A 13,087-nucleotide genomic window follows, 5' to 3' on the forward strand; every position below is an offset into this window, starting at 1 on the left:
AGCCCAGAACTAAAACAATTTCTGAGGCCAACTCTTCTGACAGGGATTGGACTGGACTGTGGGACATAAAGTGATATTCATGAGCAGCGTGCCTCTTAGCTCAAGCAGATACAAGAGACTAAATGGGCAGCTTCTGTCCAGAGGTGAGATGGGAAGGCAGAGAGGGTTAGGAGCTGGTTGAATGGACATGGTGAATCAGGGGCAGAAAGAAGGAGTGTGCTATCACAGTATGGAGACAGCAATTAGGGTCACATAACAATGTATGTATAAATTTTTGTATGGGAAAAAAAAAAAAAAAGACATTTCAGCTTATCAATGATTTAGGTCAAATCACCCCCCCCCCCAATGGAATGTTAATTATCCAAAAACTAAAAGAAGTCTGTTAATATTAGAAGTTGATTATGGGAAAGAAATACTCATAAATGTATTTACTTCAGTATTTGTAAAGTACACATAATCTCATAAACAAAAACGCTAGTCAATCCAGTTAAAACATTGAACATCAACACTTCATCAGCAATCTACAGACAAGTGTGTTAATTTACATTTCAGAACAATAAAACCTTTTAATAAGTCAGTTACTCATGATGTGAAGTCTGACTCTGGAAAGTAATAATTGCAGCTCATAATTAGGATATTGTTATTAATGCTGTGATTTACTTTGATCCCTCTGACAGTGTTTGTGCTTACCTTTTCAGAATTTGTAAAAACATCAGATTTCAATTCTCCATCTAGAAATTCATTAAAGTATTTCATCAGTTTCTGAGCCTCCACTGCCCGTTGTCTGGGTGTGTTTACCCCCTCCAACTGATCTCCAAGGTGACAGACCTTGGTTGCTACATAGCTGATGTGCTCATCTAGTTCTTGAAAATGTTGGAAGGCAACCTAGAAAAAATGTGCAGAAACATAAAAAAAAATCAGAGAATCCAGTTTTTAAGTTAATACACCTGAAAACTAAACAACCAATCTCACTGCTACTCTCTAATCTAGGTAACTAACATAGAACTTATGAGATGATGCACAAAAATGACACATGCTCCTGAGACCAGAAGAACTAGATGGTGCCCAGCTAACAGCAATGACCAACTGCCCTGACAGGGAACACAACAGATAGCTGCTGATGGAGCAGGAGAAAAGTGGGATGCAGAACTTAAATTCTAGTAAAAAGACCAGACTTAATAGTTTGACTGAGACTGGAGGCACCCCGGAAGACATGGCCCCCCGACTCTCTGTTAGCCCAAAACTAAAACCATTCTCAAGGCCAACTCTTCAGACAAAGATTAGACTGGACTATGGGACATAAAATGACACTCATGCTTCTTAGCTCAAGTAGATACATGAGACTAAATGGGCAGCTCCTGTCCAAAGGCAAGATGAAAAGGCAGAGAAGGTCAGGATCTGGCTGAATGGACATGGGAAATTAGGGGTGGGAAGGAGGAGTGTGTCGTCACAGTATAGGGACAGCAAATATGGTCACATACCAATGTACGTATAAATGTTTGTATGAAAGACTAATTGTAAACTTTCACTTACAGCACAACAATAAAAACAAACAAAAAAAAGATTCATTGAATGAACAAAAATAAACTCTCCACCATTTCTGCCCCCCCAAAAAATGATGCACACTCCTTAGCATATGATCTGAAAACTTTTTAACCAAGTTGCAAACTTTTATACCTTTCACTTAAAATAATCATATTTTATTATAAACGCATCTGTTATTAAACAGAACAGCAAAGCCACTATACATCCTGTTTAACAAAGTGCCCGATACCATTTAGTCCTAAATAATGATTCTGAAAATAATAAACTAAGTACCAAAGGGACCAGACACCTGACAAACTCTCTTGCTAATAGACAAAAAAAGTGTACGAAAAAGTCAGAAATAAAAATAAACACTCTTGCCTATTCTATAATACTCTTTGGACTCGGGCAGACATGGCTGTGGCAGCATGCTTGTCCGTTTTCCCACTTTTGCCTATTCTATGATACTTCCTTGGACTCGGGCAGACATAGCTCTGGTAGCATGGTTGCCCATTTCCCACTTTTGCCTTTTTGAATATATGCTGAATACAACTTTCTTTTTGCTTTAAAAGAAAAAAAAAGAAAGAAATAAAAATAAACAATAATTAAAAATAGACTATTTAACAAACGTTTAACTCAACTATTCAAAGAACAATGCTACTATTATTTGTAAAACTGTACTTCCCCATTTTTGAAAACAGAAAAGATTTTAGCAATGACTCTACTGAGGCAAAGATACATTTCTTTCTAGAATATTCTTTACCTTCTCATACGGTACACCGATTATCCTGTGTTAGATGAAAATTATGTGCAACGGATTCTCAAGAATTGCCAATAACAAAATCGCTGATAACTCAGTACGGTACTTTTGTTCTAACCTTAAACTGAGGGGTGTGCGGGAATGAAGCTGCTATCATTTATCAAGGACTTCCTTTGTGCTAGATACTGTTTTAAGCATATTACATGCATTAACTTACTTAATCCTCACCAACAACTGGTTTAATAGATGAAAAAACTGAGGCACAGAAACACTGCGATTACACAGCTAATAAGTGGCAGAGCTGCAATTCAAACTCAGGCAGACAGGCTCCAGAAACTCTTAGCTTAACTAATACCATTATTATTATAAAGGGAAAACTGCATTGAAGTATTTAGAAACTATCACTTTACCTACTTAAAAACACATTATCTTATTTAAATTACAACTCCATTATCAAATATTTTTTTCTCACAGCCATATACGCTCAAGTGAACAAATCTAAATAAATGAACTTTTAAGAGAAATCCCTTACACTAAACAACTGGCCCCTAGGATACAGCAGAGCTAAATAACGCTCATCAACCTACACTTAGAAAGGGTAATCAAGGTCCATCTAGATCAGGCCCAGGCCATAAAAGTGGTTTAGAAGTTCCAAATTAAGCTTGGACAATTTAACCCCTAGGAATCCTTAGGTGGTACAAATGGTTAACACAGCTAACTGAAAGGTTGGAGATTTGAGCCCAGCCAGAGGTGCCTTGAAGAAAGGTCTGGTGATCTACTGTTGAAAAATTAGCCATTGAAAACTGTATGAAGCACAGTTCTACTCTGACACACGTGGGGGTCACACTGGTACACTGACACACTATTACTTAGCCCCAGGGCCAGTCTAGTGGTTTGGTTTTCTCCGGAGTGGTGTAAGGAAGAGTTCTGCATCTGCTTTTCCTAGCATTACACTAGTATTCTCATTGGGGCACATATTTCTGGCCTTTGTGAAACTTTCCAGGCCAGATTTCCTCTGGTGAAAAACCTAATCCGAGCAACAGTTGGTCTAGTACTATTTTATGATTAAAAGAGAATGCAAATGTCTACCTAAAATCCAAGCTAATAAAGAGCCCCTAAAAGTACTGGTCAGCTGAAGTGTCATTCTTGAAAGTTTGGGTTGTTTGAAGGGGAAGAAAGGATCACACAGGACTAGATACTACCCTAACCTGAGAAGAAAGTACTCTGATCTCAAACCAATACTCAGTAGCAAGTCATTGCCAACAGTGTTTGTTAACAGGTAACTATCCACAACTCTTTCACATTTTATCCCATGGGAAGGGGGCAAAACCCTCAACAGTTACTATCATCTGACTAGACTTTTTAGAAACTTAAAACTGGAAGGAAATACAGTATGGTCTATACAAACTATGAAGGAGCCCTGGTGGTGCAGTGATTAAGCATTAGGCTGCTAAACAAAAGATCAACAGTTCGAACCCACCAGCCACTCCGTGGGAGAAAGATGTGGCAGTTTACTTCTTAAAGATTATAGCCTTGGAAACCCTATGGGGTGGTTCTACTATGTCCCATAGGTCGCTATATGAGTTGGAATTGACTCGATGGAAACAGGTTTGGTTTTTTTTTTTTTTTAATACAGAGTCTTTGGGTGGTGCAAACGGTTAAGCCCTTGACTAATAGCTAAAAGGTTGGCAGTTCAAACCCATCCAGAGGCAGCTTGAAAGACAGGCCTTGGCAATCTGCTTCTGAAAGGTTACAGCCTTGAAAACTCTATGGAGCAATTCTAATCTGCACACATGGGGGTCACCATGAGTTGGAATCAACTCAACGACAACAACAAGTAAATTGTTAGACTGTGACTTTGACAGCTTCTGCATTTATTGCAGTATATTTTTAACTGATGGATGACTTTAAGGGCTACTTGTGCTTTAAAAATTTCACCAAATAATTAGCTGTGGAAATTCAATAAAAACAAGTGTTAAATTTATTGCTATATTTCTTACTATATTAAGTGAAGTCTGCAAACAGCTCATAATAAGGACTTCTATCTCTCAAACTAACAGGAACAATGTATATTATTCATTGTTTAGCTAAATGTTTACCTGATTGCTTTTCTGGAGCTCCTGAACCTTCTTGGCAAATTCCTTGGCTTCTTTCTGACACTGTTGTTCTAGTTTCTCTACTTTCCTTTGAATCCTTTCATCCATTATTTGAAGTTCTTGAATATGATTTATAAACTCTTCCAATAATCTAGTAGAGGAAAGATACAATATGTATAAACTCATCTACAATTAATCATTAGGAAGTGACCAGTTCACTTATAAAGTCTTAAAAAGAGTTCCTTGAGCGACAGATGATCATGCTAAATTTTCTCTATAGCATGTTGTAAGGGATTTCTTCAATCAGTAAGATCTTCCTGTTACTTTATGACTTCATAGCTTTGTCTAGAATATATAGCTTTAAAACAAACATGACTTTTAAAATACAGACAGTTTTGACTACTGACTTCTCAGTGGATTATCTCTAAGGTGAATAAAAATCTCACCCAGAATCCCCATTAAGCCCCAGAACGGAAACCAATTTTACAGTCTATTTGAAACAATCAAGAAGGTAAATGTACCATGTTAAAATAAAATCGTGCATTCCAGGTTAGTGACTTTCTGTTCCCCTGATCTACAACTATACTTAAAACAATATATTCAACATGTTTCTATTTTATAGGTATGACCAACTCTTTCCAATTTATTACTAATTTGAGAAAAAATTAAATTTTTATATTCAATAAAATCCCTTTCTCAAACCAGTTAGAGTGCTTCTCTAAAATAAAAGGTAAAAGGAAAAAAACAATCCCAAATTTCTAATGCTCAGTTTATATTGCTGGGTCTTTTATCGTCCAGTGTAAACTAAAATCCCTTTACACAAACTTTGAAAAGGAATCCCAACAGTCACCTATATGTTCAATATACTCATCTGCCACAAAAGGCTCCTAGTTTACAAAACAAAAAAATTTGTTCTCAATTGAATCAATGAAAAATAACATGCTTTACTTCACCTTTTGGGATCAAAAGCTTCAGCTCCCCCTCTAGAGCCTCCTCCTGGGGTTCTCCATACAAGACGTTCAATATACTCATCTGCCACAAAAGGCTCCTAGTTTACAAAAGAAAAAGTTTGTTTTAAGTTTCATAAAAGATACTACTTACAAAAGTACAACAGAGTTCTACTACGTGATAATTTAATACAGAATCAAATTACTAGTTAATTCATTCGTGTAAAAGTTTATTTCAATTAAATCTTCAGTAAACAAAACAAAGGACTTAATAAAATTAGCATATTAAAATATCAGAATAGTAGTAAGGAAGATGAAAGAAGAATTGATGTCTTTGAATTATGGTGTTGACAAAAATATCGAATATACCATGGACTGCCAGAAGAACAAACAAATCTGTCTTAGAAGAAGTACAGCCAGAGTGCTCCTCTGAAGCAAGGATGGTGAGACTTTGTCTCACGTACTTTGGACATGTTATCAGGAGGGACCAGTCCCTTGAGAAGGACGTTATGCTTGGTAAAACAGAGAGCCAGTGAAAAAGAGGAAGGACACAGTGGCTGCAATAATGAGCTCAAACACAGGAATGACTGTGAGGATGGCCCAGGACCGGGCAGTGTTTCGTTCTGTAGCACATAGGGTTACTGTGAGTCAGAACTGACTTGATGGCATCCAACAACAAATTATTTTAGGAAGTAGCCAGCCCGTTCGTAACTCCATGATACTTTCATTAAATAACTTCATGCAGTTATCACGGTCCTTTTTCCTGTCTGGGGTTTTTTTTTTTCTTTTGGATACATACTTGTGCAAATACTTAATCTTAGTTCTTACGCATTATTAATTTCATTTATCAGTTACTGCATAGTCGTAGTTTTCGATTAAACATGCTATACCCACTCCAAAACCAAATCCACTGCTGTAGAGTTGATTTTGACCGCATAAGGTTTCCAAGGCTGTAAATCTTTATGGAAGCAGACTTTCTTTCTCCTGTGGAGCAGCTGGTAGTTTCGAATCGCTGACCTTTCGGTTAGCAGTCAAGTGCTTTAACCACTGAGCCACCAGGGCTCCTTAAACATGCTATACTGTTCATCAATTTCAATGTGTCAGCATTATTAAATGAAATATACCCAAAACTTTATAAATCAATAGATATTACTGACATGGTGAAAAATAAGCATTTTTTTCATGTATATTTTCAATTCTCTCAAAATATTCTTCATTCAACAAATATTGAGAGCTTACTACTTGCTAGAGATTATTCTAAATGAGCAGTAAACAGGGCAGGAAAAAAACCTCTGCTCCTATAGATCTAGTGGGGAGAGTAGCAGACAAATGAACTGATAAAAGATAAGGTAATAAGTACCATGAAGAAAACTAAAGAGGATACAGAGTGATGGATGAGAGTAAGATTATTTGTAATAGGAGTGATCAGGTAAGGCCTAAGAAAACACATTTTGAGCAAAGACCTAAGTGCAGCTCGCAATAAGATATATAAAGATCCTAGGGAGGAATGGTCCAAGCACATGCAACAAACAAACTTAGTATGCAAGCAATGGCAAGTGTGACTACAGCAGAGTGAGTGAAGGAGAGAACAATGATTGATATACTCTCCCTTACTGACTGGAGAAGAGGCCAGGTTCCCAGGAGAAAGGACCCTGCAATATGCTGGCAAATATACACAGTAATTATTCCCCCATTCCTTCTTCAAAAGGAACTATGGCCATTTACTTTAGTAACTGTACAGTAGAGAAAGAGGAATACTCAAACATTTTTAGGACTGTTGGATACAGGGTTCTAGTTGACAATGATACTTGATTAGCCCAAAGCATCATCAATCCCCTGTCAGAATAAGGACATATAGCAGCCAATGTCCAGCTCATAGCAGTTCAATGGGTCCATTAGCCCACTCAGTGGCCATTTCCCCAGTCTGCAAATATATAGCTGTGATAGACATATTTGGTGAGTGATGTAACTCCCACATTGGGTCCTTTGTCTATAGTAGGAAAGTCCAAGCAGAGATCTCTGAAATTCTCCCCCTCTAGCCAAAGTAGTAAATTAAGTAGGATAGCAAAAATTAGTAGCACCCTTCAGGATCTAAAGCAGGGGTTAGCAAACTTTTTTTTAAAGGGCTACATAGTAAACAATCTAGGCATATGGGCCATATGGTCTCTAGTGCAACTACTCAACTGCCATTGTGGTACAAAAGAAGCCACAGACAACACATAAATAGGGATAGATGTGTTTTAATAAAGCTTTAAAAACAGGCAGCTGTCCTGTGGGCTACATTTGCTGACCCCTGATCTAAAAGATACAGGAGCAATATTCCCATTTACTTCACCACTCTGGATTCTGCAGAAACCAGATGGATCCTGGAGGATGACATCAAAATTAACCAAACAGTAGCCCCAGCTTCTCCATTGTGCCTGACGTAGTATTATCCCAGCCTTAGTACATATGGCCAATGTACTATGTACTGCATATGGCCAATGATTTGGTAATACACTCTTTTCTATTCCTATCAAAAAAAAAAAAGAAAAGGATTAGATACAGTTCACAATTATAAGGAAGTGACAACAGTCAACATTTACAGTTTTGCTTCAGGGCTGTGAACTCACCTGCTCTCTATTATAACACGATTTGAACCATCTGGACATCCTGTAGAACATCAAAATCACACTGATCTATCATACTAAATGACATAATGCTAATTGGGCTGAATGAGCAAGAAGTGAACAGCACATTGGAGGCATTGGTAAGACCATGTGCTCCAGAGGGCAAGACACACATTGTACAAAGATTCAGGGGCACACTAATTCAGTAAAAATTTTAAGAGTCCAGTGGTCCGGGACATGCTGAGACAGCCCATCCAAAATAAAGGACAAATTATTGCACCTTGCATCTCCCACCACAAAGAAGGGCCCACTAAGGCCACTTCAGGTCCTGGAGGCATCATACTCCACACCTGTTCTGGCACACATATCAGATGACACAAAAGGAGGAAAGGGCTCTGCAGAAGGTCCAGGCTGCCATACAACCAATCCTGTTACATGGGTCAACAACCTGGCAGACCCTATAATATTAAAGTTGTCAGTACTGGGAAACAATGCCATGTGGAGTTACGCAAGCCTCAGTGGGAGAATCACCTTGCAGATCCCTGGGTTGTGAAGTAAGGCCTTACCATCTGCAGCAGAGAATTATATATCTTTAGAGAAACAATTCCAGGTATGCTACTGGACCCTGATAGAGATGGCACACCTAACCACAGGACACATGCATCTCAAACTACCCATCATGAGCTGGGTTCTAACAGATCCACCAAGTCATTATGTCAAATGAACCCTGAACCCATCCATCATAAAATGGAAGTGGTAAACCCAGAATCAAGCATGAACAGGACCAAAAGTCATGAGCAAGCTGCATATAAAAAGGTAGCCTAAACTCCTATATCATCCACCACTGTTGTACTAGCATTTCTCCCTGAACTCACACCTTTGGCCTTATGGGGAATCTCTTACAACCATCTGATGAAGAAGAAAAAAGCTTACGCTTGATTTACGGAGGGTTGGCTGAGTATGTGTGTGCCAAGTGAAAATGGTCAGGAGCTGCAACTACAGCCTCACAAAAGGGTAGTCTTGAAATTCAGTGGCAAGAGAAAATATTCCCAATAGATAAAGCTTCAGGAAATGTACCTGGGGCTTGAAAGATGGAGAACCAGCCTCAGGTTAGACTATATATAAATCCACAGGAAATGGCAAAGGACCTGGATATCAGAGGCCTGGAGAGAGAAAGTCTGGAAGATTGAGAACAAGAAAGTCTGGGATAGAGACATACAGCTTGATACACAAGAGTGAGTATGAAGTGTGAAAACCTTTATGTTACATGTTACTGTCCCCCAGAAGACATCCACCACAGAAGAGGAACTAAACAACTAAGTATACAAAATGACTGCCAGCTGACATCAGTCTCTGTTCAGCATTAGCACAATGGGCACATTTATGAAGTGGACACAATACAGAGAAAGAGGCTACTCAGCGGCCCTACTTACAAAGGCTGATCCAGCTACTGCCGAAGCTGAATATCCAGCCTGCCAGTGACAGTGATCGACTGTAAGCCCTTAGAATATTACTATCTTTCAAGGAGACTAACCAGCCCCATGGCAGCAAGTTGACTACACTGAGCCCTTTCCATCCAGGAAGGAACAGTAATTCATTCTTATAAAAAATAGACACACATTCCAAGTTGGGTTTGGCTTTTTCTCAGAAGGAGTGTTTGTTTTTCTGGCATGGGATCTCCTATATTACATCAGACCAAGAGATCCACTTTACAAAGGAGATGAGGAAGTTGACCCATAACCATAAGATCCACTGGTTGTATTACAAACTATACAACCCAGAAACTGCCAGGCTGATACAGCATTGCAACAGCCTGCTGAAGGCACAGCTTAAGCAACAGTTCAGAGATGAAACTTTACAAGATAGAGCACTAACCTCCAAGATGCAGTGGATATCCTGAATTTAATACCTTTATGTGGTGCTGTCCCCCACGTGTCTGTCAGTTGGCCATACTGTGGTGGCTTGCATGTTGCTGTGATGCTGGACGCTATGCTACTGGTATTCAGATACCTGCAGGGTCACCCATGGCAGACAGGTTTCAGCTGAGCTTCCAGACTAAGACAGACTAGGAAGAAGGACCCAGCAGTCTACTTCTGAAAAGAATCAGCCAGTAAAAACCTTATCAATAGCAGCAGAACACTGTCTGATTTAGTGCCAGAAGATGAGCACCCCCCCAGGTTGGAAGGTACTCAAAAGACAACTGGGGAAGAGCTGCCTCCTCAAAGTAGAGTCGACCTAAATGATGTGGATGGAGTTAAGCTTTTGAGACATTCATTTGCTGATGTGGCACGACTCAAAATGAGAAGAAACAGCTGCAAACATCCATTAATAAGCAGAATGTGGAATGCAGGAAGTATGAATCCAGGAAAATTAGAAATTGTCAAAAATGAAATGGAACGCATACATATCGATATCCTAGGCATTAGCGAGCTGAAATGGACTGGTATTGCCCATTTTGAATTGGACAATCGTATGGTCACTATGTCAGAAATGACAACTTAAAGAGGAATGGCGCTGCATTCATCATCAAAAAGAACATTTCAAGATCTATCCTGAAGTACTGTTGTACAATGATAGGATAATATCCATAGCCCTACAAGGAAGACCAGTTAATACAACCATTACTTAAATTTACGCACCAATCACTAAGGGCAAAGATGAAGAAATTGAAGATTTTTACCAGCTTCTGCAGTCTGATGCAATCAGGATGCATTGACAATTACTGGAGATTGGAATGCAAAAGTTGGAAACAAAGAAGAAGGATCAGTAGTTGGAAAATATGGCCTTGGTGACAGTAACGATGCCAGAGATTGCATGACAGAATTTTGCAAGACCAATGACTTCTTCATTGCAAATACCTTTTTTCACCAACATAAACAGCAACTATACACATAGACCTCGCCAGATGGAATACAAAGGATTCAAATCAACTACATCTGTGGAAAGAGACAATGGAAAAGCTCAATATCACCAGTCAAAACAAGGCCAGGGGCCGACTGTGGAACAGACCATCCATTGCTCCTATGCAAGTTCAAGTTGAAACTGAAGAAAATTAGAACAAGTCCACGAGAGCCAAAGTAAGACCTTGAGTATATACCACCTGTATTCAGAGACCAACTCAAGAGCAGATTTGCTGCATTGAGCACTAATGACCAAAGACCAGAGGAGTTGTGGAATGACATCAAGGACATCATACATGAAGAAAGCAAGAGGTCATTAAAAAGACAGGGAAGGCAATGCCAAGATGGCAGAGTAGTCAGATGCTTCCGGTGGTCCCTCTTACAAAAAAAACCCGAAAAAACAAGTGAATCGATTAAATATGACAATCTAGGAGCCCTGAACATCAAAGGCAAAGTTGAGGAATTGGACTGAGTGGCAGGGAGAGAGAGAGACAGTTCGGAAGCAGCGAGGAGTTGCCAGACCTGACTCAGCGAGAGCCTGAGCCCTTCAGGCTGGATCAGCTCCTGGCGCGTGGTGAGGCAAACAGTGGCGCTTGGGAGGCATTTTCCACACCAGGAGAGACCCAGCAGCAGAGAGTCTACTTGGCCATCCAGAACCAGTGAGAAGCAGCTCTTAATCGGCGAAAGGTAAGTACTTGCAACGGGCCTACCACATGGATCAAAAACACCCCCCTTTGGGAAAAACCTCTCTCCATTTACCTCCCCGCTCTCTGCTCTGCACTGGGTTTGCGACAGCGTCAGTGACTGACAAGTCCCCTGGGCTGGAAGTAGGACCTGAGACTTGCCCTGAGCCATTCTCCTGGCCTTGGAGAGGGAACAAATTAACAAACGGGGAAAAAATAATCTACCGGCTCCCCTAAGCCAGAAACTCAGGGTAGGCACAGCTTCTTTGCCTTGGCACAGGCATAACGGGTCCATGGACTTTGAGGGCCTTTCCCCCTGCAGAGACTTGTGTCGGCCCATTTCAACAGTGTAAGCCCTCATTACCATAGTATAACAGGGTATATACCTGAAGTCTAACTTCAACTATTTCAGCTGTGAAGTGGCAGGTTAGTGACATTTGACACTGCTCTGCCCATTAAGCAGGGTCTTCACCTACCCACATCAGGGGCCTGAGGACTACTGGCTCAACCCATGCCACCTAGCCACCTGCGATAGGAGCCCAAGAATACGTGGTGCCCCCCTCGTCCTTACAGCCAACAGCATTGGTTGTTCATAGTCCAGCTGCAAAACCCACCCGCATACGCGCTCAAGGGAACAGGGACACACTTTCCTCTCAGACACTTGGGGGCAGCCGTCGATCCCCTGCCTTGCTCGGCATATGATGCCCTGCTGCAGTAGGATGCCGGTGGCTGCACCCATCACCCATGTCTGTCTAGGACTGTAGGTGAGAGCCTGCATCACACACTTGGTGGCTGACTACCTGGACACCTGAGCTGAATCCATACAGGAGGAGTGGGCAGACACCTGAGCTCACATACTAAGTGGCAGGTCTGGCCACCTGGTGGCAGGACGTTGGAGTTTCAGGGGCACCGGTGATCAGGCTAGCTCACACGAGCACTATTTGGCGTATCAAAACAAAACAAAAGAAGCTAGGACACAGTAAGGAAACATAAAATAAATAAATATAATAACTTACTGATGGCTCAGAGACAACAGTCAATATCAAATCACATAAACAGACACACCATGATGGCTTCAGCAAGCTCCCAAAATAAAGAATCTAGAAATTTTCCAGAGGAAGAGAATTTCTTGGAATTACCAGAGGCAGAATACAGAAGATTAATTTACAGAACTCTTCAAGAGATCAGGAAGGAAATTAGGCAAAATGCAAACCAAGCAATACAGGAACTTAAGAAGATTAGAGAAAAGCATAATGACAAATTTAACAGGCTGCAAAAACCCAAAAAGAGTGTCTTAGGCTGGTTCTCTAGAGAAGCAAAACCAGTAAAGTGTATAAATATATACATATATATAGAGAGATTATATCAAGGTAACAGCTCACGTGATTGTAGAGGCTAGAACGTCCCAAGTCCATGGATCAGGGTAGAGGCCTCTCCCAAGTCACACAGCTGCAGAAGCTGGCAAGCCCAAGATCGGCAGCTTGGAGAGCAGGGCTCCCACTCACAGTCTGTGCAGACCGATGAATCCCAGGTTCGGCAGATAAGCTGCCAGCTCAAGTCCCAAGAAC

At 40.5% G+C, this 13,087-nt stretch overlaps 1 protein-coding gene across 8 annotated transcripts in view; it reads right to left on the bottom strand.

The window, feature by feature from the left end:
• Positions 1-13,087, bottom strand: part of EXOC5 (exocyst complex component 5) — a 65,942-nt gene that overhangs the window by 38,249 nt on the left and 14,606 nt on the right. For 2 of the 8 annotated variants that reach the window (XM_023726222.1, XM_023726223.1), the window contains exons 1-4: positions 7,663-9,761; positions 5,334-5,428; positions 4,384-4,531; positions 691-885 (exon numbers count right to left, since the gene is read on the bottom strand). In XM_023726222.1, the coding sequence (XP_023581990.1) occupies positions 691-885; positions 4,384-4,531; positions 5,334-5,428; positions 7,663-7,707 (483 nt within the window). In that variant the 5' untranslated portion in view covers positions 7,708-9,761. Of the gene's footprint in view, positions 1-690; positions 886-4,383; positions 4,532-5,333; positions 5,429-6,221; positions 6,263-7,511; positions 7,579-7,657; positions 9,762-9,811; positions 9,915-13,087 lie in introns of those variants that run through there. The other 6 variants (XM_023726221.1, XM_023726219.1, XM_023726224.1 and 3 more) reach the window with 6 other exon arrangements.

Source organism: Trichechus manatus, unplaced genomic scaffold, assembly GCF_000243295.1.
Source record: "Trichechus manatus latirostris isolate Lorelei unplaced genomic scaffold, TriManLat1.0 scaffold00010, whole genome shotgun sequence".
Classification (NCBI taxonomy): domain Eukaryota; kingdom Metazoa; phylum Chordata; class Mammalia; order Sirenia; family Trichechidae; genus Trichechus; species Trichechus manatus.